Source organism: Lycorma delicatula, chromosome 12, assembly GCF_047948215.1.
Source record: "Lycorma delicatula isolate Av1 chromosome 12, ASM4794821v1, whole genome shotgun sequence".
In the NCBI taxonomy this organism is placed as follows: domain Eukaryota; kingdom Metazoa; phylum Arthropoda; class Insecta; order Hemiptera; family Fulgoridae; genus Lycorma; species Lycorma delicatula.
The window spans coordinates 19,573,412-19,598,673 of record NC_134466.1 but is presented as its reverse complement, the minus strand read 5'-3'; the positions used below and the strand labels follow the sequence as shown (position 1 = coordinate 19,598,673).

Below are 25,262 nucleotides of genomic sequence, written 5' to 3'. Positions count from 1 at the left end.
AGGATGTCTCTCGATAAAATTCTTCTGCAACATCCATACTGGAAGTAACTCTATGTCCGCAGTTCTGTGTAGGAGAACATTGGATTGTGTCTTTTTCAGGAATGTTTCTGATACTCTTCATGTTCCTGTTTAACTTGTTATGAATAATCTTGATTTTTGTGTTGTTAGTTCGTATTTTCAATATAGAGATCCCACTGAGGAATATTTAGAAATGTGGAATAAAATACTTGATCTTGTTGGTAACTGTTCTATAGCGCAAGTCACTTCTTTGGCATTGTGGAATCACAGATGATAGCGGTGAGTTAGTTGACGGCTTTGTTGTGCAGTATCGTTTAAAGGTCTTTAATATTTTCGTGAGTTACCAACATATGCTAGAATGGTAGATGGAAGAGATTATTTGCTGGAACGAATATTGATATAAGTGTTGGTAGGAATATTCCTGGTAGGTTGATACTTGGTCTGTTGTTGATGATTGTTCTAGTGATCATCGATTAATCATCTTTGAGTTGGTTAGGAAGTTTCGAGATGCTTATAGAAATAATGTCCCTGCTTATCAAGAGCGCTTCCTGAATAGGAAGGTGGACTGAACTACATTTGTAACAGTCTCTCTACTAGACTCCATGTCTCAGACCAAAGTCTGGATGATATTCAAATGGTAGACATATTAGAACAATTTTCTCTATCTTTCATCGTTGCCGCTGAGAATTCAATTCCTTGTAGTTCGAGTTGACAGAGAATTGCCCCTCAGTGAACTAGATAGTTGTCTATTTTGAAACAGTCTGTGTGAACTATCTCAGGAGATCTGCTTAGTGAACGAATCATCCTAAACGGAGAACAGTTTTGGTAGACGACTATGGAAGGCAAAGATCTGAATATTTTCATTTGGGCAGGACATCAAAAAAGGATTATTGGAATTCTTTTGTCAGACAGCAAGTAAATAAGGATCATTGGAATGTTGTGTATAAAGTCTTAGGACATATGCGTTAGAAAAACATTATTTTGTCGGCTCTCTCGAACCAGCAGGGTGTTGTTTCTAGTAAAGATGAGATTTATAATATTCTACTGAATGATTTATTGCCAGATGTTGTAGTGACTAATGAAACCTCATATCATCTACGAGTCCGAGAGGTAGTTGCTACTTTTCGCCATAATGTTTAATCTGTGGAAATTACAGAGGCAGAGGTACGTTATATAATTTGCAGTTCTGGTAGGAATAAAGGCCAGGGGATTCGGTGGAATCACGATGGAGTTCCTAGTCCGTTCTGTCAGAATTCTTTTTGGTGCTTTGACTAAAATTATTAATACGATGCTGTTTGGTGGCTATTTCCCTGTTTGTTGGGAAAAAGCTATTCTAAAATTGCTGTTTAAAGGATATGACAATGACCCCACATTGAGCTTCTTTTACAGGCCTTCAAGGTTCCTGCCAGTTTGTGGAATAGATTTTGAGAAGTTATTATATCTTCGCGTTACTGATAAATTGAATTCTAGAAAGTTGCTGATGGATGATCAGTATGGTTTTAGCACAGGAAGAGGCACGGAAGATTCTATTCTGAAGATTATAAATATTGCTTCTTCTAGTGAGTCTGATTATTGTCTTGGGTATCTTTATGGAAATATCAGGAGCTTTTTATAATTTGTGGTGGTCTTCTTCCCTGTTTTAGTTAAAGAAGCGTGTTTGTATGAAGAATGAGCTGAATCGAGACGTTGTTCTTCGAGACGGCGTCCCAGAAGTAGGAAAAACACTATCATAAGGTTGTTTGTAGTGTTGGTTGTGACTGGGAGATGTCATACGGAGGCGATAGTAGGTTGTGTAAATACATTCGTATAAACGTCTGCCATGACCCATCGGTGGCATCCTGATAGAGGCTAAACTTATGACTGTGTTGTCTTATCAAGTTTATAGGGTCTAAAAGACAACATCCGGTAAAGCCCATCAGGGCTACGAACGAAGTGGATGGTGTGGATATTTACAAGGTGGGTGTCTTCCCCTACAGAGGTCAAGATGTCTTTATTACTATCAACAAGAGTTCTTTCGGCAATATAATAAAATAATAATCAAGACAAAAGTTGAATTTTAGGGTTAGTTTTACCATACAAGATCAACCCTTCTTCGAGTTGTATCATTATTTCTTTTAGTCACTGTTACTATATTAAGGACAAAAATTATCTACATAACTATGAAAAAAACACTCATCTTTTAACAATAAACTTTTAATTTTATTATGAAACGTATAGTAATTAATTATGATCATGTTGTAATATGATATTCTTTTACAATATTCATGATTTATGAAAAATAAAAAAAACATTTTCTAATAACGTTAATGAAAATAGTAACGGTTTTAAAAAAATTACATGAAATTTAAAATTGAAAATTATGCAGAAAACAAACTAAAACTTTTTATAATTTCAACACAGTTGTTTATTATTATTATTTTTTTTTTCTTTAAAGATGAAGCAGCTACATTTATGGGCGCCTAAGCAGCATCAAATCTGAAAGTTAATTATATTCTTCAGTTTGATTAGTATTATTAATTCACTTTACTTTATATCCTTCATTTTCAAGGACTCAAAAGATGTTTCATGTGCTGCGGAATCATCAGGAAATAGAGGTACGAATGAATATAATTATCATTTTTAGCTTGGTATATTTCTGTTTCAGGCCTCCGAAGTCATATGAATATGGTGATTTTGAATACGTAATGTAAGTATTTATATTCTATAACCATGTTATCATCAAATACGTATTTTTATCTTTGTACAGATTAAAAAGTAACAGAAACAGAAAGTGCACGCACAGTTACTATTTCTTACTGTAACAGGGCTTCACTTTTCTACATAATGCTTTATACGGTTTGTTTATAAATTAAATTCACTAATGTTCAGTATGATAGTCATCTTAAGATTTAATTTAATTTGTTATTTTATAAATGAATGAATTTGACAAAAGGGATTATAATACCGACTTAACAATAAGTTAATTTCTGCCAACATCTATCACACTTTCGAGAATTTTCTTTATATGTATGGAGAAAATATCGGTTATTTATTTGTGAAATATTGTTTAGTTAATCAAGGAACAAAATAAATGCTGTGTAACGTGTATGTCATCCTGTTAGTAAATCGATTTCACTTAGTACAATAACCGATACAACTTAGGCTGTACCTTTGGCAAAAACATACAGCCGGTCATTTTTTTACCCAAAGAGTAACATAATCCTTTTTAGGAGCAAAATTTAATTTATTTTTTTTTTTACTGTCAAGCAATAATTTTACGAACGTCAACATTTTTTATGAAGTTATTACAAGTCTCATTTGAATAACATAACGTCGTGTCACAACAAAGAGATCTACATATGCAAATAATTTGCGCAAATCATTACTAAAAATGTACAGCACTCATTATTTTTCCGTTTTCGCCAAAATCCCTCTTAGTGTCAAGTGTTTGATTTAGATGTGCTTCATAGAGACCCTTGTAAAGGGATCGAGCTTTTCTTTGCAAGCCACGTAGCAAAGATGTGGCAACGACTGCTTTTAGTCTGTAACAAGCAAGGGTTCGTCCAGGTAGGCTACTCCTTAGTCCTGCTTGAGCTCTGATTATAGCGGTGACCGTTTTCTCTGTTTTCGTTATTGCTTTCACTTGCGTAAACAACAGCAGCGACTGCGATATGCGTAGAGTGACCGAAGGACATTCAGGCCTTCGGCATCCCGTATATCTCTACGTCTATATTAGATTATATACACGCATATTAAATAATAAGCTTTTCTGGACTAGCCTGACAAAGTAGTAGATATCAGCGAGAAAGTGGATTGATTAATCTAGTTTATTTTATTTACTTAGAAAAGCATTGGAGAAGATGTCGGTTATAGAGTCTGTTGAGTCTTCTTGAGAAAACAGCGTGTTAAAAAAGGAAGTAGATCCTTCAGACGGCGAATCGAACAATTCCGATAATTATTCATACAAAAACAGTGTTCAGGGCTGAAGGAAACTCGGATTCCTGAATGTTGCCGGAAGGGCCAAAACATGGCAAAACAAATCACTACCAATAAGAACGTCAATAGGAGAGGATAAACAAAATGTTGGGTCAGCGAGATGGAGATGTTGAAATTTTTGGGCGACTGAAGGGGATAAGGAATGAGAAGGAAGGTTACCAGAAATATTAGAAAGAACAAGGGCCTTTGATTGAAACGTCTTTTTGAATTGCGAAAGGGAGTGAATTTTAATATTTTCAGTGCCAAGGATGGGAGCATGAGTAGTGGAAATACCGGAAAGGCGTATTTGGGAATTTTCCAAAGGAGGAGCAAGACGAGAAAGACAATTTTTGGTAATTAAGGTACGTTGTGAAGCAGAGTCCAAAACGGCACGGACAGTATGTAGTTTTCTGAAGGAATCTTCTATGAAGACAATAGCGGTATTAAGGAGCACAGTAGAAGATTGTTCACAAGCAGAATGACTGGAGAAACACGTTGTGGTGGGATCAGACTGCGATGAAATTGAAGTAGAGCTGATATGAGTGGAATGGGTTACGAGTGGATTATTTGAGAGAGAATTGGGAGCTAGAGTGACGGAAGGTGTCGTGGGAGAAGGCGTGGTGACAGAAGGTGAGAGGCAAGCGCTATGAGCAGGATTGCAACAGGATAGAGCAGGAGTATGTAAGCATAGAGAAGAGTGATGGAGAGATTGAAAGTTATTGGAAAACTGAGAGGGACAATTCTGTGTAATATTTGCGGGGAAAGGTAGGGGATGGAGGAATGGTACGATGACCTGACGATGTAAAACGTTTCAAAGCGCTGTCACATGGAGTTCCGAAGAGAGCGATACTATCCTTTTGACACAATAAGGTGTGATGCGAAGAATCATTACCGTTTCTGCAGTTAAATCGTGACGTACAAGTTTTCCAGGAATGAACAACTAAACAGCGGAAGCAACGATTCTTTTCTCGCAACCAGGCGATTTTTTGTTCATGAGACAGAATTTGAAATTGTTTACAACCATAAATTCGATGAGAATCCGCAGATACCGGACATCTGTCGGAAAGAGCTTGATTTTGAGCGAAAAAGGATTTAGTCGGTTTGGAGAATTTTGATTTTTGAGCGTTAGAATTATTAAAGAACGTAAGATTATTGGGTGACCTGAAAGGAAATTTCTCAGAAGAGGTGGCATCAGCATCAAGTCTCTCGGAAATTTTTTCTTCAACCGTTGGGAATTCAATCAATTCTTCACATGTGGGTACACTTGACGATGCGATTCGGTTTTCGAAACGCGTTCGAACATTGAAGGGGAGTTTTTCTAAACAGAGTTTCAAAAGAAGACCATTTTCTAAATTTATATTGAGTCCTTTTAACGCATTAATGGAAGAAATGTACGTAGCCTTAAAATCAGAGAGGTAATTTTTACGATCATCGGATTTGAAACATTTTATTCGACTGTTAAAATTGTTTAAAAGATAGCGTTTATTGTCATACCTAGAAATTAAAATATCATAAGCTACTTGATAGTTTTCTGTGGAAATCGGAAGCGATTCAATTAATAAAAGCGCATTACCAGATAAATGTGTCCTTAAAATTTGCAGTTTTTGTTCAGGATATAACTGGGAATTTTCATAGACGGAACCATTAAACAAATTGTGGAAATTTACCAGGCATTGAAATTGCCTGAAAATATAGGAATTTTAAATTTCGGAGTATGTAATAAAGACTGAAAAACTGGTTTAATATTTGGATTGAAATTGGGAGTTTCTGATTTTACAAGTTTAATCATACAATACAATGCGTTCCATTCAGAACTGATTGAATTTATATCACAAATTTCGACATGCTCTATTATTTCAGAGTTGTTTGTAAGAATTTGATCGATGATGTCGTCAAACTGTTGAGTGAGTGCTTTGATAGCATAAGTTGTTCAATAGACACAGAAACTCCGCGAGAACTGACAATTTCCTTCAGTCGGTTAAAGCGGAGTTGCGCTTTTGATAATAGCGCCGCGTTAGCTAAGATAATGGTAGCCTGAGAACGAGGCATCTTTTTGGATTAAATTTACAATAAATATTTAAAATAGTATAGGATCAGATACTGTATGATTTCATGTGTCACCCTTAACTAACAATGTGGTTTATACAACAATAATAGTATAGAATCTTTCATCAGAAAATTGATACATAATATATTTTGTTATATTCAACTATCATCAACAATATATATATATATATGTATATATATATATATAATTACTATATAACTCGTAGTTGTCTTTTACTACTTTCATAACATCACTACTTTCAGAAACAACATGCTTAAAAACAATCTAATATAAATACATTCTAAAATACAGAACATTTTAATTATATAACAGAATAAGTTTAGATCAGAATAATATTTTCTTTTATCATAATAAAAGAAAATTATTTGAAAGAGATTTTATAACAAATGTTTAATACTTTAAGAAATATAATCGGCTTTTATTAATCCGGCTTTTATATCTATTCGGCTTTTACTATCCGGCCCGGGGGACCAAAGAACAACGAGCCATGTTGAGGCAAGATACAATAAAATAAAATTATACATAGCTCGTGTTTTCCAAAACAATATTGGACTTTATTTTTTACAGAATTAAATGACAATTATATAACCATATTTATAAAAACTGCAAAATGCATTATCATAAATTTATATACAACAGTTCTATTTATGCAATTACAGTATAGGTACATTTGTTAACTTTAATATTTCCTCGAGATACACAAAGTATATAATAACATGCACAAAATATATAATAATAACAACTTACAAAGTATATAACAATGATACAAAGTATAAATAACCTCCATCGACGATTACCTTATTATTTAACAGACGAATTATTGTTCAATGAAAAACATTAATAGCTTAATATTAACTTACGCAGAATTGTAATCTCACAATCGTGAATTTTATATACATCGACATTAATTCCTTTGATTTTTATGAAGCATACAATTATAAAGAAGAAAATCACAAACATAATATTTAAATAATTTTTGATATATACCTTAGATTCACGTATTATAACATAACAGAGAATATGAAAAAGATTCATACGGATTATAACATGACGGAATATTAGCAGAGTTCACACAATAAAGATTCATAAGTATTAAAACATAATATAAGAAACTTCAGAATTAATTAAAATTTATTTTATTTAATTTAATTTTTTAACAAGATAAACTTTAACAATTTTAGAGAGAAAGTAACAAGAGAGTTTTTACATTGTGTAGTGTCTTATTCATACGATTGAGGTGTACTGATAGAACATGGTTTTAATATGTGAAAAGAAAACAATGCAAAAATACAAAAGATGATTTTCTTTTGTTTTAATTAAAAGTTCTTCTTGTTACCATTTAAGATATAAACACATGAAATTATATAGTTAAATCTTAATAAATAATCAATAATGAAGGCTTAAATGAAAAAAAATCAGCTGAGCACAAATAAATATATGTTGAATGGAATACATTAATCGCAGTGTATGAAAAATTTCTTATTTATAATTGAAATATTCATTACACCGAAATACTGTTAAACTTTTAGAGGAAAATAAGTTAAATACCAAGTTGAATTAAAACTGCTTTACTCATTGGCGTAAACGGAGTCTAAGGGGACACCCAGGCGCTTTGGGAAATGAAAACATTGTCTCTCTCAAACCAGCAGGGTGTTGTTTCTAGTAAAGATGAGATTTTTAATATTCTTCTGAATGATTTATTGCCAGATGTTGTAGTGACTAATCATCTACGAGTCCGAGAGGTAGTTGCTACTTTTCGCCATAATGTTTAATCTGTGGAAATTACAGAGGCAGAGGTACGTTATATAATTTGCAGTTCTGGTAGGAATAAAGGCCAGGGGATTCGGTGGAATCACGATGGAGTTCCTAGTCCGTTCTGTCAGAATTCTTTTTGGTGCTTTGACTAAAATTATTAATACGATGCTGTTTGGTGGCTATTTCCCTGTTTGTTGGGAAAAAGCTATTCTAAAATTGCTGTTTAAAGGATATGACAATGACCCCACATTGAGCTTCTTTTACAGGCCTTCAAGGTTCCTGCCAGTTAGTGGAATAGATTTTGAGAAGTTATTATATCTTCGCGTTACTGATAAATTGAATTCTAGAAAGTTGCTGATGGATGATCAGTATGGTTTTAGCACAGGCAGAGGCACGGAAGATTCTATTCTGAAGGTTATAAATATTGCTTCTTCTAGTGAGTCTGATTATTGTCTTGGGTATCTTTATGGAAATATCAGGAGCTTTTTATAATTTGTGGTGGTCCTCTTCCCTGTTTTAGTTAAAGAAGCGTGTTTGTTTGAAGAATGAGCTGAATTGAGACGTTGTTTTTCGAGATAGCGTCCCAGAAGTAGGAAAAACGCTACCTAAAGGTTGTTCGCAGAGTATTGTTTTAGGACCCCTGCTTTGGATTATTGAAATCAATTTATTGATGTGGTTGACGTTACTAGTGGATGCCGCGTTATCGCGTATGCGGATGATGTGATTTTGCCGGTTAAAGGAAATTCGAGAAATGAGATCGAATTAAGGTCAGCCCAGGCTTGCAAGTTACTCTAGCCGTGAAGTTTGCAACATAATATGGTGTTTATCGCAGAGAAAATAATGATGATATTACTCAAGGCCAAAGTAGCTATAAAACGACGACTTCGAATATCAATGGCAGGTCATCGAATTAGGTATGTCCCGCTACACAAGTATCTAGGTGTTAATCTTGATGAGAATCTTTGATTCAAATGAGCACTTTCAATATGCTGCCAAAAAGGCCGGTTCTGCTTTCTTCAGTGATTGGAGAGAAGTTCAACCCGATTGTTGTCTTAATTTCAGAATCATGCGTGTTCTATAAAACGGGGAATGCGAAGCTATACTGCTGTATGCTACACTTGAGTGGGCTCATCGAATGAGGTAGAAGTGTTATTTATAAGAATATTTTGTTTAGAACCCAGCGTCTCCTATTGTTATCTGTGATTGGTGACTATGAGACTATCTCTCGAGAGATGGTACTTGTTATTTCCGGTATTAAGGCCATTGATATCCTTGCGATTGTGGGCCAATTGCGTTATAATGCTAAGAATATAGGCCAACTCGGTGCATAAAAGAAACAGACGACCAGAGTTTCCGTTTGTGGAAAGTCAGGTGGACGGAATCGCCCGATGGCTAGTATGCACATGGAATGTCTCCTGATATGAGAAATATGCCGGCAGATTTCCCAATCGGCATATTTGTATCTTTCTGGACATAGAGCTTTTCGAGATAGGTGGCTAGATTTGATTAGATTAATTCAGGATCGAGACCGGAGTGTAGGGTCATTGATGATGTGCAGCAAAGATGTGGGATATACTATCTGGCATCCTTATATTCTTAGCCCTGGGGAGGATGGCTGAAGGAGCATGATAATGTTATAGATGTATAGATATAATAGACACCCGGGTGGCGAGGGGCCCGCCTGGGTGTTTATTTCGCCAAGATAAGCGTTTGGGCAATGAGCCCTGTAGGCATAGATATTCTCTGTAAGGATAAGATGAATGAGATGTGTGCAGAACTCTGTGATGGAGCTGCAGTGAGGGAGGGTGTAAGCATTGACCTCGCTCTCGGAAGCAAACAAGAAAACACAGAGATAAATTATGTTTTCAATAGAGGCTAATTAAATTTGTGAATCTGTTTTTTTGATTTTTAAGTAAAACAAGAGAACTTTGTGGAAATTGAATTGTGTCTTCCGCTACAGAGGTCAAGATGTCTTTATTACTGTCGACAAGAGTTCTTTTCGTAAAAAAAACTCTCATCTTTTAACATTAAACTTTTAATTTTACTATGAAACGTATAGTAATTAATTATGATCATATTGTAATATGATATTCTTTTACAATATTCATGATTTATGAAAAATAAAAAAAACATTTTCTAATAACGATAATGAAAATAGTAACGGTTTCAAAAAAATTACATGAAATTTAAAATCGAATATTATGCAGAAAACAAACTAAATTTTTTTATAATTTCAATAAGTTGTTTATTATTTATTTATTTTTTTTTTTTTTAAATGAAGCAGCCACATTTACGGGCGCCTAAGCAGCATCAAATCTGAAAGTTAATTACATTCTTTATTTTGATTAGTATTATTAATTCACTTTACTTTATATTCTTCATTTCCAAGGACTCAAGAAGATTTTTCAGGTGATGCGGAATCATCAGGAAATAGAGGTACGAATGAATATAATTATCATTTTTATCTTGGTATATTTCTGTTTCAGGGCTCCAGAGACAAGTGAATATGCTGATCTTGATCACGTAATGTAAGTATTTATATTCTATAACCATGTTAACATCAAATTGTCATCATTTTCATTTAACATCATATTTCAAATGCTTCTTTTCTTGTTTTCATTTTTACATGACATACGTGTTTCACTACATTCCACAAATTTATTTTTAAGAATATCTCTAATTCAGAGATCTTTTTTGATTTCATACTGGCTTTTTTCCTAAAAGCCTCTTTCTTCTGGGATTCTAGTCTGCTTTCAATGAATGCAGTACTTCACTCATCCTAATTTAAAAATTCCTGCAATAACAAATTATATTGTTTCCGAGCACAAGTATTTAATTCCTTATTATTACTACCATTTTTATTACACTTCCTTATCATTGTTCACTCTTATTTTTTTTCAAATTGAATTTCTCTACTAGCAGTGAATATGTACCCTTTTATATTTTTTCAACCACTGTTTTTGGTTTCTGTTCAGAGTAGTGTCGTTAGTGAATCTCAATGTATTTAGCTTTTCTCCTTGGACAGTTACTCCCTTCTCACCATTAACCTTCCAGTTCTGTATTTTTTTCTTTGTACAGATTAAAAAGTAACAGGAACAGAATGCACAGTTACTATTCTGTAACAGGGCTTCAGTTTTCTACATGATCTACTCTTTATCGTCGGTCCCTAATGCTTTATACGGTTTGTTTATAAATTATATTCACTAATGTTAAGTATGATAGTCATCTTACGATTTTACTTTTTTTTTTTTGTTTTATAAATGATGATATTGGCAAATAAGATAATAATACCGACTTAACAAAAAGTTGTTAATTTCTGCTTACATCTAACACACTTTCAAGAATTTTCTTTATATGTATATATATGGAGAAAATATTGGCTATTTGTGAAATATTTTTAGTTAATCGAGGAACAAATTAAATGCTGTATAACGTGTATCTCATCCTGTTAGTAAATCGATTTACAAACAGCGACTGCGAGATGCGTAGAGTGACCGAAGGACATTCAGGCCTTCAGCATCCCGTATATCTCTACGTGTATATTAGATTATATACACGCATATTAAATAATAAGCTTTTCTGGACTAGCCTGACAAAGTAGTAGATATCAGCGAGAAAGTGGATTGATTAATATAGTTTATTTTATTTACTTAGAAAAGTATCGGTGAAGATGTCGGTTATAGAAACTAGAGAGTTTAAGGGAACACCCAGGCGCGTTAGAAATGAAAACGTTGTCGGGAGGTATGTGGACGATGTTTCCGTCTTCTCCTACTTCAACGAATGCAAAGCTTCCTACTGATCCCAAGGCTTCTCGCCCTTTGGCCCCATGCTGTAGAACTTGTATTTTTCTACCGGTAGCGATTAACTATATTCTGTAAATACAGCGTGCCTACTTTCACGTCGTCGGGGCTGACATCGATCTGTAGCTCTCAGTCAACCTGCGTTGCTGCTGTGTGCTTACAAAGCGGTGACGTAATGGTTGCAGTAGTGCTGCTGTCGCTAATTAAGGAAGTTTCCTTTGTAATATTGGTGTCCCCTATTCGTCGCTGGGTAGGCCTAAATTGTTGTTCCTCTGGCAGTTTTGAGAAGCGATTTTTCGCTCCGAACTAGCCGGTGGTAGGAGCTTTTAGCTTTTGACTCCTCGAGTGGGCTGCGGAACAGACGGTCCGGTCGAGGAAGATTTAGTTAGACGGTCACCTGGTCTATTGGCAGGTGTTATGGTCGTACAAGCAGTGATTGTAGTGGCTGGCGACACAGCTGGTGTATTTTCAGTAAGTTTGTCCAGCGATGGAGCAACCCGGGGGAGGTTGGTCGGAGGACTAGTCAGATTGGCCAAGGACCTGGTCTCCGGTGACCCCCTCATGCCAAGGCGGTCACTCGGTAGGTCGCCGCCGCGGCCCCATTCTTCTGCAAAGGAAGTCACAGAAGCCCCTCGGGTAGTGGGGCGCCCGAGCGAAGCGGCATTGCAGAAAACCTATGTGATACCTCTGCTCCGAGCGGTGCGAAGAAAGCCAGCAAGGGCATGGCACTGGTGTGGGGGTGGGCGCCAAGTCCAAATTACGCCTCCCTTCGAAGTCGGGAAAGGCGGAAAACGGTGGCACTTAGTCCGCTTTTAGGCCTAAGGTATCGGAGGGGAAGCCTGTTGAAAAACAGGTGACCTCTGGGGCTGGAAGCATAGGGCGGATTGAGGAGATGCGGGCCAAATGGTCCAAGATCTCCACTAAGAAGGAATCGAGAGTCGCTCTTGAGTTGCGTCAGTTGGTGGACGCATACCTTGCATACCTGAGCGAGAGTTCATTGATGGTGACGGGGGTCGTTACTCGTGGTGAGTGTTCAGGTCGTTGAGGGAGTTCGAGGCTTCATGCCGGTAACGGGTGAGGCTTGGGTGAGCTCCACAAGTCGATAAAGAGAGTGGAGGAGAAAGTAAAAAAGCCCGTCTCTCTGCGCCTACGCGGGTAGGTCCGCCGCCGCCAGCCCAGTCGCCGGCAGCTAAAAGTAAGCGGGCCACCGTAAAGGTGGTTCCAGTAAATGCTGGTCAGGGGGCTTCGTCAGCGATGACGGTCCAAGCCCTTAAGAAGATCCTGGACCCGAGGAAGGAAAGGTTCCAAGGGTCCCGGTTCACTAAAACCATGGATCACGGCGTAGGTTCCACGCCGTGATCCCTGGAGGGATAATGTTTCACGGCTCCATCCTGGAGGTGGTAATTGTTTAGTTAGCTGGCATTTCTCCCACCACCACTCCATTCGGTCGCCCTAGAGCATAGACCAAATGTACCGTGCCAAAAAACGGCTACTGTACCTCGAAACAGATTTGCGACCACGTTACCTAATGCTCCTAATGAGCACCTATCTTGCGTGAGCGGTTAAGCTGGGTGCCGTACAGCACCCGCCTATGTGTCCCTACCGCTCACTTGTCACATTAAAGCTAAATCGGGGAGGCGCACCCCTTGTTACAATTTAAAACTATAAAAGTTGCAAGTCAAAAAACGGCAATTTAAGCCGCCACGCCTCAGTCGCTGTTTGCCAGCTAGTGCCTGTCCACCATTTAAAGCGCTTGGAGCTTATTACTGGCTGATGGCAGCCATTAATTCTAGGAAGGCTTCCCACCGACACGCCACAGGAATCAATAAATCCCAATTAATTTAACAATCTAATGATGACGGTTGAACATCGCAACCTCATCGAGGAACTCCCACACGTCCGACAATGCGGCTCACGCCACATTGACTCGCCGTTTATGAGCGGCCAGTTTTCCCCCTGACCTCTATGTTCCAGAGTGGCTTGGTCTCTGGCCACCCCAAGAGCAGGGCAGTCAAACATTAGATGTTCGTTTGACTGGACCTCCCCGCAGACACACAACTCATCAGCCGCTAGGCGAAACCTGAACAGATATTGCATCAAATTCACGTGGTTGGTGAGCACTTGGGCACCCGCCGCCCTTAAAAATGAACTTGAGGCATACCATCCCCCCAGATCCTGTATACATCTATACAGAGATCTTCCCTTAGTCGTAGTGTGCCATTCATGCTGCCATGCCTTCATCGCGAGGCCCCAAAAGCCTCTTCCGCAGGCGGGAAATGGGCAACTGTTCGAAATTTAGACCCGGTGCATTGTTATAGCCGTTCCGTTCCGGTTCTAGCCCGGCCCGAAACCGTATCCCAAATACCTCGGTTTCCCGACCTCTTCGCAACTTCCACATGGCTGCTCGAACTTTCACCACTAAATCGATTGGGAGAGCCTTTCCCAATACGGTAGTAGCCTCATAGGAGGTTGTTTTAAAAACATCAGTGCATACAATTAAGGCTCTGCGCCTGGCATTCCTTAAATTTAGAAGCAGTGCTCTATTTCTGTCCAACCTATGCGCCCAAACTGGCGCCGCGTATGCGATCATACTCTCAAAGACACCTCGGTACACCTAGCACATTTGGCGACCAGACAGCCCGTAGTCATTGCGAGCAATCCTTCTAAGTTTGTGCATCACAGAGACAGCGTCCGCCGCAACTTGTCTGATGTGGTTACTAAAAAGCAACTTATCATCAAACAAAACACCTAGGTACTTATGAACCCTTACTCGACTGATTACACAGCCTTTATATTTAATGTGGGGGTTTCGACTGCATGATAATTTGTCTGCGCCCTTTAGAAGCATAAACTTCGTCTTGGGCACAGAATCTTTAAATTTTGCATGTCCATCCAGCCTTCGGCAGTTTTCAAGGCCACCTGCGCTCTGCTTTCCAGCTGTGGTCGTGAATTTCCACGAACTAAAAGGAGACAGTCATCGGCGAAAGCCTGGGCCGTGAGTCCTTCTGGGAATGTCAACCCCAGAAACCCGTCGAACACCAGGTTCCACAGCAGGGGACCGAGAACGGAACCCTGCGGGCTTCCCCTGGTGAAGGATTTTTCCACAACTAGGTGCCCATCTTTAAACAGGGCCGTACCGTTAGACAAGTAGGCTCGTACAACGGCCTGTATGGCTTCGGGAATATTGCGGCGTTCCAAAGCGTAGAGGACAAAACTCCAACACAAGGAAGGAAATGCTGCCTCTATATCAATAAAAATAGCCAAAACATATTTGCAGTCGGCGCTTTCCACCTCGGTAAGAGCATTAAAGATGCAATCCTCGGTGCCAACCCCTTTCATGAAGCCATATTGGCCTCAATTAAGAATACAGCTCATATCGATGCCCTCTTCGAGCCGTTCCACAACCTGCCTTTCAAGCAACTTGCCGAGAACCGGCAAGAGGCTGATGGGTCGATAACTGCCGACCTCACAGGGATCCTTTCCAGGTTTCAGGAGTACCCTTACCAAAGCAACCTTCCAGCAAGCCAGAAAGCAGCTCCAGCTTAGGCATCCCGTGAACATTCTGCCAAGTGGCTCTCTTATGACAGGCAATAAATGATGGAAAACATCCTGGTAAAGTTGGTCAATCCCCGGTGCCTTCTTTAGTGCCATTCGAGAAACTACTTGGTCTATATCTTCGGGTTCCACGGTCCGAACGCCAGGGAATAGTGTTTCACCCGCCCTAACGCCGATTTCCGCTTCACCCTTCGGAGCATCTGGAAACAGAGTATCCAGGAACGCCCGGTAAGTCGCCCGGCACGTCGCCATTAAAGTGTGGTCACGACCACCTTACCCCCACCGAACACTGGACAACATGTGCAATGGCTTCGGTCGGTAACAAGTCTTCGCGAGCTGCCAGGGATCGCGCTGCAATTCCCGCATGGAGTCTTTCCAAAACTTGAGTTTGGCTTCCTTGATGGCGTGAACATATGTATTACGGGCACGCCGGAGACGTGTATTAGATCCGAAGACGTTCAGCGTGCACGTGGTTAACGATAGTCCCCGTTGGGGGGGCAACGCTGGTACCTTATTCGCGCGGACCTCACTCTTGCGCGCAGCACGCTTAGGTCAGAGGACCACCATTTCTTGCCGGGCCTCCGTTTGCCTTCCACAGACGACCCCCCGGAAAATGGGGTCATGACGACTCCAGGCACGCTCAGATCAGCGGACTGGCTGCTTGTGACGGGTCCGTTTATTGGCCTAGGACGCCGTAGGACCTCGTCGCAGCCAGTCTTGATGGCCCGGCCGATTAGCTCCGCCATCAGTTCCACCTCCTCCCTAGACTCCATGCTCTACTGCAATCCCTGCAATGCAGCATCGCATACCCGCCTCAGCCTGTGTCGATCCAGGCCCCTTAGGTTGTAGCGACCTGGATTTGGTGCCCTTGGACCGCCTCTGTAAGCAATTTCATAGGTTATAAGCCTATGATCGCTCACACTGGCCTCGGGCCAGACAGTCCAACTACCTATCCTTCGAAGCAAGTCACCAAAGTGACGTCTATGTAACATTCCCCCAGTTCGCTGGAGAAAGTTGGTGGCTGCTCCGCATCATTAATTAGGTAGAGGTTCCTGGCTTCTGCGAACTGTTCGAGACCAGCGCCTCTGGGGTTTGTGAGTGGTGAACCCCAGGCGGTAGACTTGGCGTTCAGCGCAACCAACACTCTGGTGCCCGGGAGACCGTCCAGAATCCTCCCCAACTTCGCCAGCAAGTCATCGAAACTCCATCCAAGCTGGAAGTATCCCGATACAAATACGACATCGAGCGTACCCCTCGTGATCCGCACGACGGTGAATTGCTCATCAGACCACTGAGGCATCCAGAAGACACCCAAAGAGTCAGAGCTCACCACGACCGCAGAGAGCGGCCGTCCCCCACGAGTATGAATAACTTTCTCCCCGTGGAAGCCGACCACCCTATCCGCGACCGCGTACGGCTCCTGGACCAAGAGGACCTCGAGGTTGTACTACTTAAGGAGCCTCATGGCCTCACTCGTGGCCGCCCGGGAGTGGTGCAGATTAATCTGCCTCAGGCGCAGGCGTTCGAACTGGAGAAAGATGTCCCCAAGGGCTTCTGACCGTTCAGGCAGGGGTGCGGCTCCCCGATTTAGTTTTAATGTTGGCAAGTAAGCGATTGAGACACTTAAGCGGATGCTGTACGACACCCTGCTTAATTCGCTCACTAGGAGCATAAAGGATCGAGGTCGCTATACCGTTCTTTAGAGGCACAGTAGCCGTTTCTTGGCATGGACATTTGGTCAATTCTCTAGGGCGACCGAATGGGGTGGTGGTGGGAGAGATGCCACCTAACCAATTACAAGAAGTCTACAGGCGTGTAAAAAAGCAACTATTTTTCCTTCATTTCCATTTTCCATATCAGCAGCAATATTATTTCTTAGTCGGAACCTCTTTCTGAGGTCCTCATATATGGTGCACTTTTCCATTGCTTTTAACCAGACGTTTAACCAGATGGTTGATGTTTAACCAAGTGTTTTCTTACAATCACCGCACATGTCTTTCTTCGACGGTTAAGAAATATAAATTTGTTATTCGCGTGTTAAGGATTCTAAGTCTGGTCTACGTAACCGCTGACTATTTAGTAACATCCTCAACTATGTCCTGCTCAGAGCAGTTCAGACGATCCTGACAGACCACAACACCGTTTGAGGTGTTTGAGTGTGCAGCGCGGATCGACACGTACAGCAAAATCTCCAATATTATTGAGCCCTAGGATCTTCTGTAACTGTGCATCATTCGTAGTCTCAACATGAAGTCAATTAAAAGTTTTTCTGATTTCCTTAATTGGGCCTTCAGCACATTTAGTTATTTCTTGAGCAATTAGAAAAGGGCTTACCCTCGAGAAATTTCCATCTTATTTCGTAATTACCAAATACTTTGGTTTTGTTACGTTACTCTTGTAAAAAGCTCTTTCCAAGTTCTTAGCTTCAATTTCTTACTGTCTTGTCTCAGAACTCTTTCTCCGTTTCGCATCAGGTGAAACGGCTGGTTCTAAACGAGGTTTAAGTGAACCCTCTGCCACGTTTGGAATTTGTTCAATTTGCATAGTATTTAACATAGTGATTTAACTAAAGGCAAATTGATTAAATAAAGGCACATTTTCATAAGGGACACTTAAAATTATTAAAAAAAAAAATAAAATAATGTAAACCAAATGAGGCACAACTAAAATAAATCAATATTGCTTACGATAATAACCACTTCTTTGAAAACTACCAAAAATTATAATACCGAAACAACTCGGAAAAAGCCACCATTACATTTGATATTTCACTTGCTTAACTAAACTTTAAGACTGGCACGACTTGAAGAACAACCTTTCACCCAATAAAAGCTAATATTACCTTTAAAATACAAGTTTAACAAGTTTTGATGTTACTAAATTAATGATACGGTGGAACATCATTAGATTGAAAAAAAAAACTTTATTTTTTTAAATAAAGATTCATTAAACAGTTTAATCCCAGACGAATTTTCATTTTTCTAACATCACTAATAAAACATACGACCTTACATATTTTGTTAATAAACACTTTAGAAGATCACCTAGTATACTCGATCTGCAAAATAGTTTAAAAATTATTTTTCTGTGGTAAATATTCATATGGAGCGTTCTGCCATTAGGGCAGAACGGCTGCAGCCCTCCACCTTGTTCTATCCTTTGGTAACCTGTTTGTTTCCTCATATTTTCCCTTTCTCATAATTCCATCCATCGTTTGAACTCTTCCTTTCCTTCTATTCACCCGCATCTCAACAGCCACATGTCATTTTCTGTCTGCCTTTCTCATCGTCCATGTTTCAACTCCATAGAGCATCACACCGCATATAAAACATTTCATTAATCTCTTCCTTAACACTCAGTTTAACATTCCACGCAGCAGTCTACCCGTCTTATTAAACACCTGCTTACTTCTTGATTTTAGGAAGCTATAAAGCTTCCTAAGTACTGAAATTTCTTCACCTCTGTAAATCTTCATTTCCTATTTTAATATCAGTTCTCTCCTCTTTTCTATTTAATACTACAAGAGGTTATCTGTAAATTAAAGACATTGTAACAAAATTGATTTTAAAAAATTCAATTTTTTTTTCAAACTACACACCTTATACTACCTTTTCTTAATGGCCACATGAATTAAGACATTTATGGTAGTAATAAAACAGCTTCAATATACTCTCGTCATATTCTTCTGCCGCCAGTCCATTTAGCCTCTGATTAAAAACATTTTTGAGTTCATCGTCTCACCCGTAAATTGAATTATCAAAAATTCAAGAGTAGATCCCATTCAGATTTTTTTTGTGACGTTCTTTAAATGACAAGAATTTACATGAATATGGAAACTAAACCTTTTTTTCTGTATGTAGATAAAATAAATTTTATTTTTCATCAAAGGGTGTACAAAAATTGAAAAAAAAAATTTGACCTATTATAACGAGCGAGTGCAGCACGTAGTAATAACAAACAGACGAAATAATTGTGAGGTTATAAACAAATAGAATCATTAAACAAAATATTAATTTGGAAAGTTAATTCAAATTTATTTTTCTTTTAATATTATTTTTAACTACTAACAGCGTTGCAGAAAACTCAAATGATTTTTAACGTTTGTTATCTAAATATATATCAAAGTAATATTGCTAGTGTAACGGGATGTTTTTATTAGTATAATTTTGAATATATTAGTCGAAAGAAATTTAGAACAGGTTGGTAAGTTTTTGTTAAATAACAATAGAAGTTCAATAATCCGTTTTGTTGTAAGGCGAGATATTACGTAAGCAGTTTCATTATCTGATTTGACAGACATGTTTTTTTTTTCTCTAATATTTCTCCACTAATTTAACAAAAAGATATAATATCATTGAAATTATATAATTTTTAATTATTCTTTGTTCCAGAATGGACGGTTCTAAAATTTATGCATTATATAAATGGTAAGTTAATAAATAAGGTTATTTTATCGTCATGAAAACAATGAAATTTATGAACAAAGTGATATTTTATGACATTATTATTAATTGCTTTTTGTCAAAGAATTAGTTAAATCCTATTCGTAAAATTTATAATTCACATCCATGCTTGAACGTCAGATTTAAAAAAAAAATGTAAATATTGTAAGAAATTATTTTGCACTTTTTATGGTCGTAATACATAGTTAATCATGAACAGAACAAACTGAAACAAAATACTGCTCATAAAGAATTATGTAAAATAAATAGTCGGTGGGAATGTTTTTTATCCCCAATAATTTGCAATTATTGGTGTATGACTTCCCTGCTCTAAGTAGCTAAAATTTGATGTCTACTACATATTGTCTAAACTTCATCTTCTGATTAAAATAACCACAGCTATGAAGTAATTGAATAAACATGTGATTTTAATCTGTTTCAGTGTAATCCTTCGGTGTCTCTACTATATTTTCACTACCTCTTTAGATCGAGTAATATAAATCCATTAAATAATGATGCTTTACTCCAACCAAATTTACTGTGAAATTTGTAAAATCACGTAGAGTATCGTTGAAAAATTTTAAAATTGACATAATGTTTCGTTCATTAAAAAAATTTAATGAGTCATGAGTTACTTTCCAGACAATAAAAAAATTTAATATTAAATTATTACATCGATTCACTTACACTTTATAAAACTGCGGGTCTGAAATTTTTTATTCATATTTCATAATCTCATTAGGTCTTTCCTGCATAACAGGTAGATTTAATAAGAAGGCTACTTATTGTAATAGATATCATGATTCGACTTCCGGAAAATTTCGACATATCTTCGCGTTTCGCATCCCCCAGACCCCAAAACCACCGTCAACTCAAAGTTGTATATATTAATTTCTTGTGGACACGATAACTGCCATAATCTTGTGCCAATCACTTTCAAATTGATACATAAAATATAATGATCAAATCTCGGTCAAGTTCGTTAATGGGCAAAATTGGACCATGGGGGTGGAAATGGCGTGGCTTTTTCGACAAAAAATATAGCTATATCTTTCACATTAAATAGAATATCGAATTCGTTTAAAGTTTCTACTATTTTTTTGGATAAGGGTTTAAAACTTATCTAAGTAAAGTTTTTTTATATCTCCAACCATTGCGACGAAAAAAAAGGGACTACGAAGACAAAAAAAATCATACCTTCCTTAATAAGCACAATATTGAATCAGTTTAAAGTGGTCGTTAGTCCTCTAAACATTACCTAAAACATTTGTCTGAAACAATCATTGATATGACCAACCCTTACGGCAAGGGGTGACCGAAATATTGCTGGAATTGTAAGAAGATGGGGCTTGTCGAATGCTAAATATGTGAAACTTTTTTCACATGTAACCATTATCGTATTGAGTAAGTTTGAAGTTTTTCTTAACTTTAAGGTGGAAATAATTTTTATCCGTTGCTTAGCACCTGTGAAATCGACCTTCGCCTTTCAGCGTGCCAAAAGGAAATTTTTTTTAATTTTAATCTTTCATAATTATTTATTTCATTAAATAGGGCCTACTACGTATTTTCAAGTGATTTTTTTATTTAATGACTTTGGATTTACTGTCCTTAGAGGAGAAGAATTGTGTTTTCAGTTCATAAATACAAAAAATAACATATGTTCGAGTTTATGATTAGTGAATTATATTACCACATTTGAAAAGGGTGGAGTTCCAACAATTCAAAGTTATCTATTGGTATTATCTTAAAAACCAGAATCATACAAATAACCCAAAAAACGAAAATCATAGGAAATGAAACGAACAAAGAAACAAGTGCAAATTATTGTCTGGATTCATATTTTTCATGATTTAGTGAAGTTCCAATTGCAGCATCATATCATGGATGACTCTTTATAATACTGCAAAGCCTCTCATGACATTGACGAATTTTTGTTTGTCATAAATCGACCGCAAATAAGTAAACTTAACTTATTTATAACGTATTGAATGATGACACAACATAACAATGAAACAAAAAAAATGGGTGGCTCTTGTAATGCTCATAAGTAAAATCTTCGTTAGATTATTATTTTCTTTTGCCTGCTCTTGACTAAACAGGATCGACTACAGAAATAAAATATTATGGAACGCCTTTTATCGATAAAGATAAAGGACCATACTGTATCGGATAAAAGAGTTTAAACTTAATGAATTGTATAAACTCATTTAAGAGCGGTTAAAGAATTGATTCTTATAATCTGTGATAGCCACTCTTGAAACTGAATAAAAAGTTTATTTTATCATCTGTAAAAGATTAGGTTATATTTTAGTATCATCATTATTCCTGCTCTGACAGCTATCATGATTTTGGTCTACCTTTATGTCTCCTTCCAACAGGATGATATTAAAAACCACCGATTCAAGCCTTTCTTATGACATTTTTATAAAGATTTTATTATCATAAATTAGTACAATTGAAACAAAAATGTTTCGTTTTAGATATCAAAATATCTATATTATCTATATATATATATATATATATATATATATATATATATATATATGTGAAAAAAAAACTTAATGTGTTGAAGAAGAAAAATTTAAAAAAGAACAATTATTTGGTTAACTTTTCGTCGCAAATCTGTTATTTTATACCCAATTTTCAAAGTCAAGATTTCTGAGGTTCAAATCCTAGTAAACGTTAATTACTTTTAGACGGATCTGAACACTAGAAAGTGAATACCGGCTTCTTTGGCAATAGGGTTTCAATTAACCAGAGGTATCAGGCGGTCGGCCTGATACCTCTGGTTAATTGGCTCCAAATTGGCTCCTTTCCATTGGCTCCAAAATTATAGCCAAATAACATTTTAACTAATGAAATATTATGATATTACAAGGGGAAGGCACATCGGATTAAATTCGACTTCATTTCCTTTTGTTACCTTTTTATTAATATAAATATACATATTTATTAACATCTGATTTAAAAAAAAAAAAAATGCATTAAAAAATAATTCAGTAATGACAATTAAATAAAATATGAAAAAATATCAGAAGTTATTAATGAAATAAAATTTTATGTACGTTTCATTTTTTTTTTTTTAAATGTGTTTTTGTAATTTAATAGGTGTACAACGAAGTATGTGGTGTCCACTTCAGTTTTATTTTTATTTTTAAGTTTGAACCACATTCTATTAATCAGAGCAAAGAAATTTATTTTTAATTACTAAGTAAGTCATATTTTAATGATGCAATAAGTATTTCACCTCCATAACCGGTTACCATTTAATAATTTTTCAGTGGAACATTGGAGATGGGAATAACCTTTGGTTTAAGGTAAGCATTATTTCAACAAAATTATAGGTGCATAATAATATTTATTTTCTATATTATAAAAAATATTTATCAGGAGTCCGCTGAAAAGATTTAAACTTCATAAACGATGTACATTTTACAAGTTAAAATAAAGCAAATATTTTTTTTATAAACTTGTGTATAATTACGTTCAGTTTTTTAATTGGTACGAAAAGAGTTTGGCTAAACTTATGGTCTAAATTCAAGGGAAGGCAGAACTGCATTTTCTGAGAACATCAATAAATAATCAACGTATGATGTTTGTAAATTTAATTTCAATTAAACAAAGTTTAAAAAGTGACCCTGCAATTGTATTGCAATTAATATTGAACAATTATTTATATGAAACTCAGTAAATAAATAGTAAAAACCCATTTACGATCTGTTAAAAACAAAACTTTATTAATAAAAGCACAAAAAAAAAAAATAATGAAAAAAAAATTTCACGTTCATAATTATAGTTATTTTTTTATTTGTAAATTTATCTGATGACAATAAAAAATAATATAACAAATATATAAAAAAATAAATACACTTAACCGTGATTGTCAGTTGATCCGCACATATCCGAACAGTCAAATAGCCGTTAAAAAATAAATCTGTTAAGTTATAATTGAGAAATGACACTGTGGAACCTCTCATTTTATAATCTTCAGTCAAATTGTAAAGTTTTCTCTTACAAAAAAAGTTTACAACTTTTACGACTAAAAATGTTTACAAAAAAAGTCTTAGAAAAAAAGTTTCCAGAAAAGTTTACGACTACAAAAAAAAAAATTGTGGAACGCCTTTTATCGAAAAAGATTAAGGACCATACTGCGACGGATAACAGAATTTACTCTTAATTAAGTGTATAAAATCATTTAAAAGCGGTTAAAGGATTGATTCTTATAATTTGTGACAGTAACTGGTGAAACAAAACTAAAAATATTTATTTTTCATTTGTAAAATATTAGGCTGGTCTACCTGTATATCTCCTTATACAATTGAAAAAAACAAAAAAAAAAGATTTAAGTAGCAGTTACACACTTAAAGTAACTACTAATGAATATTTTATTTCATAAATTTCTACTATTGTTACTAAAAAAGGACTTAACTAACTTATATTTTTAAAGAAAAAGTTAATGTAATATGACAATTGATTTAAAAGTGAAGATAATATGAATAAAAAAGAAGTGGAGTCGGATCGGGTGAGAAAAATGTTGAATAAACAATCTATTAGTTGCGTAAGAGATATGTAAACGGTATTCAAAATTATACACTGGGCTCGAAAAGTTGAAGTGCAGCATACTATAGAATTATGTATTGTATTTTGTTCTTTTGGCATTAGGTTGGTTGCCCTGTGGGTCGTTGAGCGTTGTCACTAATAAACTAAGACGTCAGTTGTTGAGTTGCGATTGAACATGCTTAGTTTCGTTTTATGTTATTTCGTTTATTGCAATCATGCCATAAACAAAACTAAACAAAACAACTATAGTAACTAAAACTAAACAAAATTATGCGAAAAAACAATGGCTTTTTCAGTAGAGTAATGCATTTTTCTTTCGCAATACATCTTTCGTGAAGATGACAACTATACTGATTTAGAAAATTTTTCAGAAAAGTTTCCAAATACTCCTGTTTTCACCCCAATGCAGTTCGAAATCTTCTCGAAAAAATTCCGGCAACAGTCTCTGTTGAAGACGCTGATCGAATTGGAAGACCACCTAAACTAAACGAACAGAAGCTGCTTGATATTGTGGATATCAAGCATGGCTTCTGATGGACTAAAAGTCCATCAAAGCCAATGCGTAAGTTAGCACAGCAGCAAGATATCAAATTGGCTACCGCACATAAAGCAGTAAGAAAACAGCTAAAACCTTTCCCCTGCAAAGTAATGTATGTTCTAGAACTGAACACTACAGATCATGCCAAATTGTTAAATTATTTTCAATGGTTAAAACGATTTATTAACCAGTATACATTAAAGATTAAAAATTATTTTTAATCTTTAATGTATAGCCCACCAGGCTGATCAAGTGGTAAACTCGTAATCGCAAGATCACTTGTTTAACAAGTGATTTTCGATGTCGAAGGTTCTGTGGTTCAGTTCCTAGTAAAGTAGTTGCTTGTATACGGACTTGAATACTAGACAATGGATATCGGTGTACTTTGGTAGTTGGGGTTCAATTAACCACACATCTGATCATCGTCGGCCTGAATTTGTACAAGACTACAAATAATATACACGTCATGCATATCATCCTTCGCGCAATGGGCCATAGGGTGTTTGCTTATTGTTCACTGGTTGACCAGATTACAACAAATATATTATGAATATCATAAATAAAGTTCCTAA

At 36.6% G+C, this 25,262-nt stretch overlaps 1 protein-coding gene across 3 annotated transcripts in view; it reads left to right on the top strand.

The window, feature by feature from the left end:
* The window catches only part of LOC142333251 (uncharacterized), a 113,021-nt gene that overhangs the window by 65,240 nt on the left and 22,519 nt on the right, over positions 1 to 25,262 (top strand). For all 3 annotated transcript variants that reach the window (XM_075380251.1, XM_075380252.1, XM_075380253.1), the window contains 4 exons: positions 2,663 to 2,704; positions 10,282 to 10,323; positions 19,542 to 19,577; positions 22,874 to 22,909. In XM_075380251.1, coding sequence (XP_075236366.1) covers positions 2,663 to 2,704; positions 10,282 to 10,323; positions 19,542 to 19,577; positions 22,874 to 22,909 — 156 coding nt within the window. The remainder of the gene's footprint in view (positions 1 to 2,662; positions 2,705 to 10,281; positions 10,324 to 19,541; positions 19,578 to 22,873; positions 22,910 to 25,262) is intronic.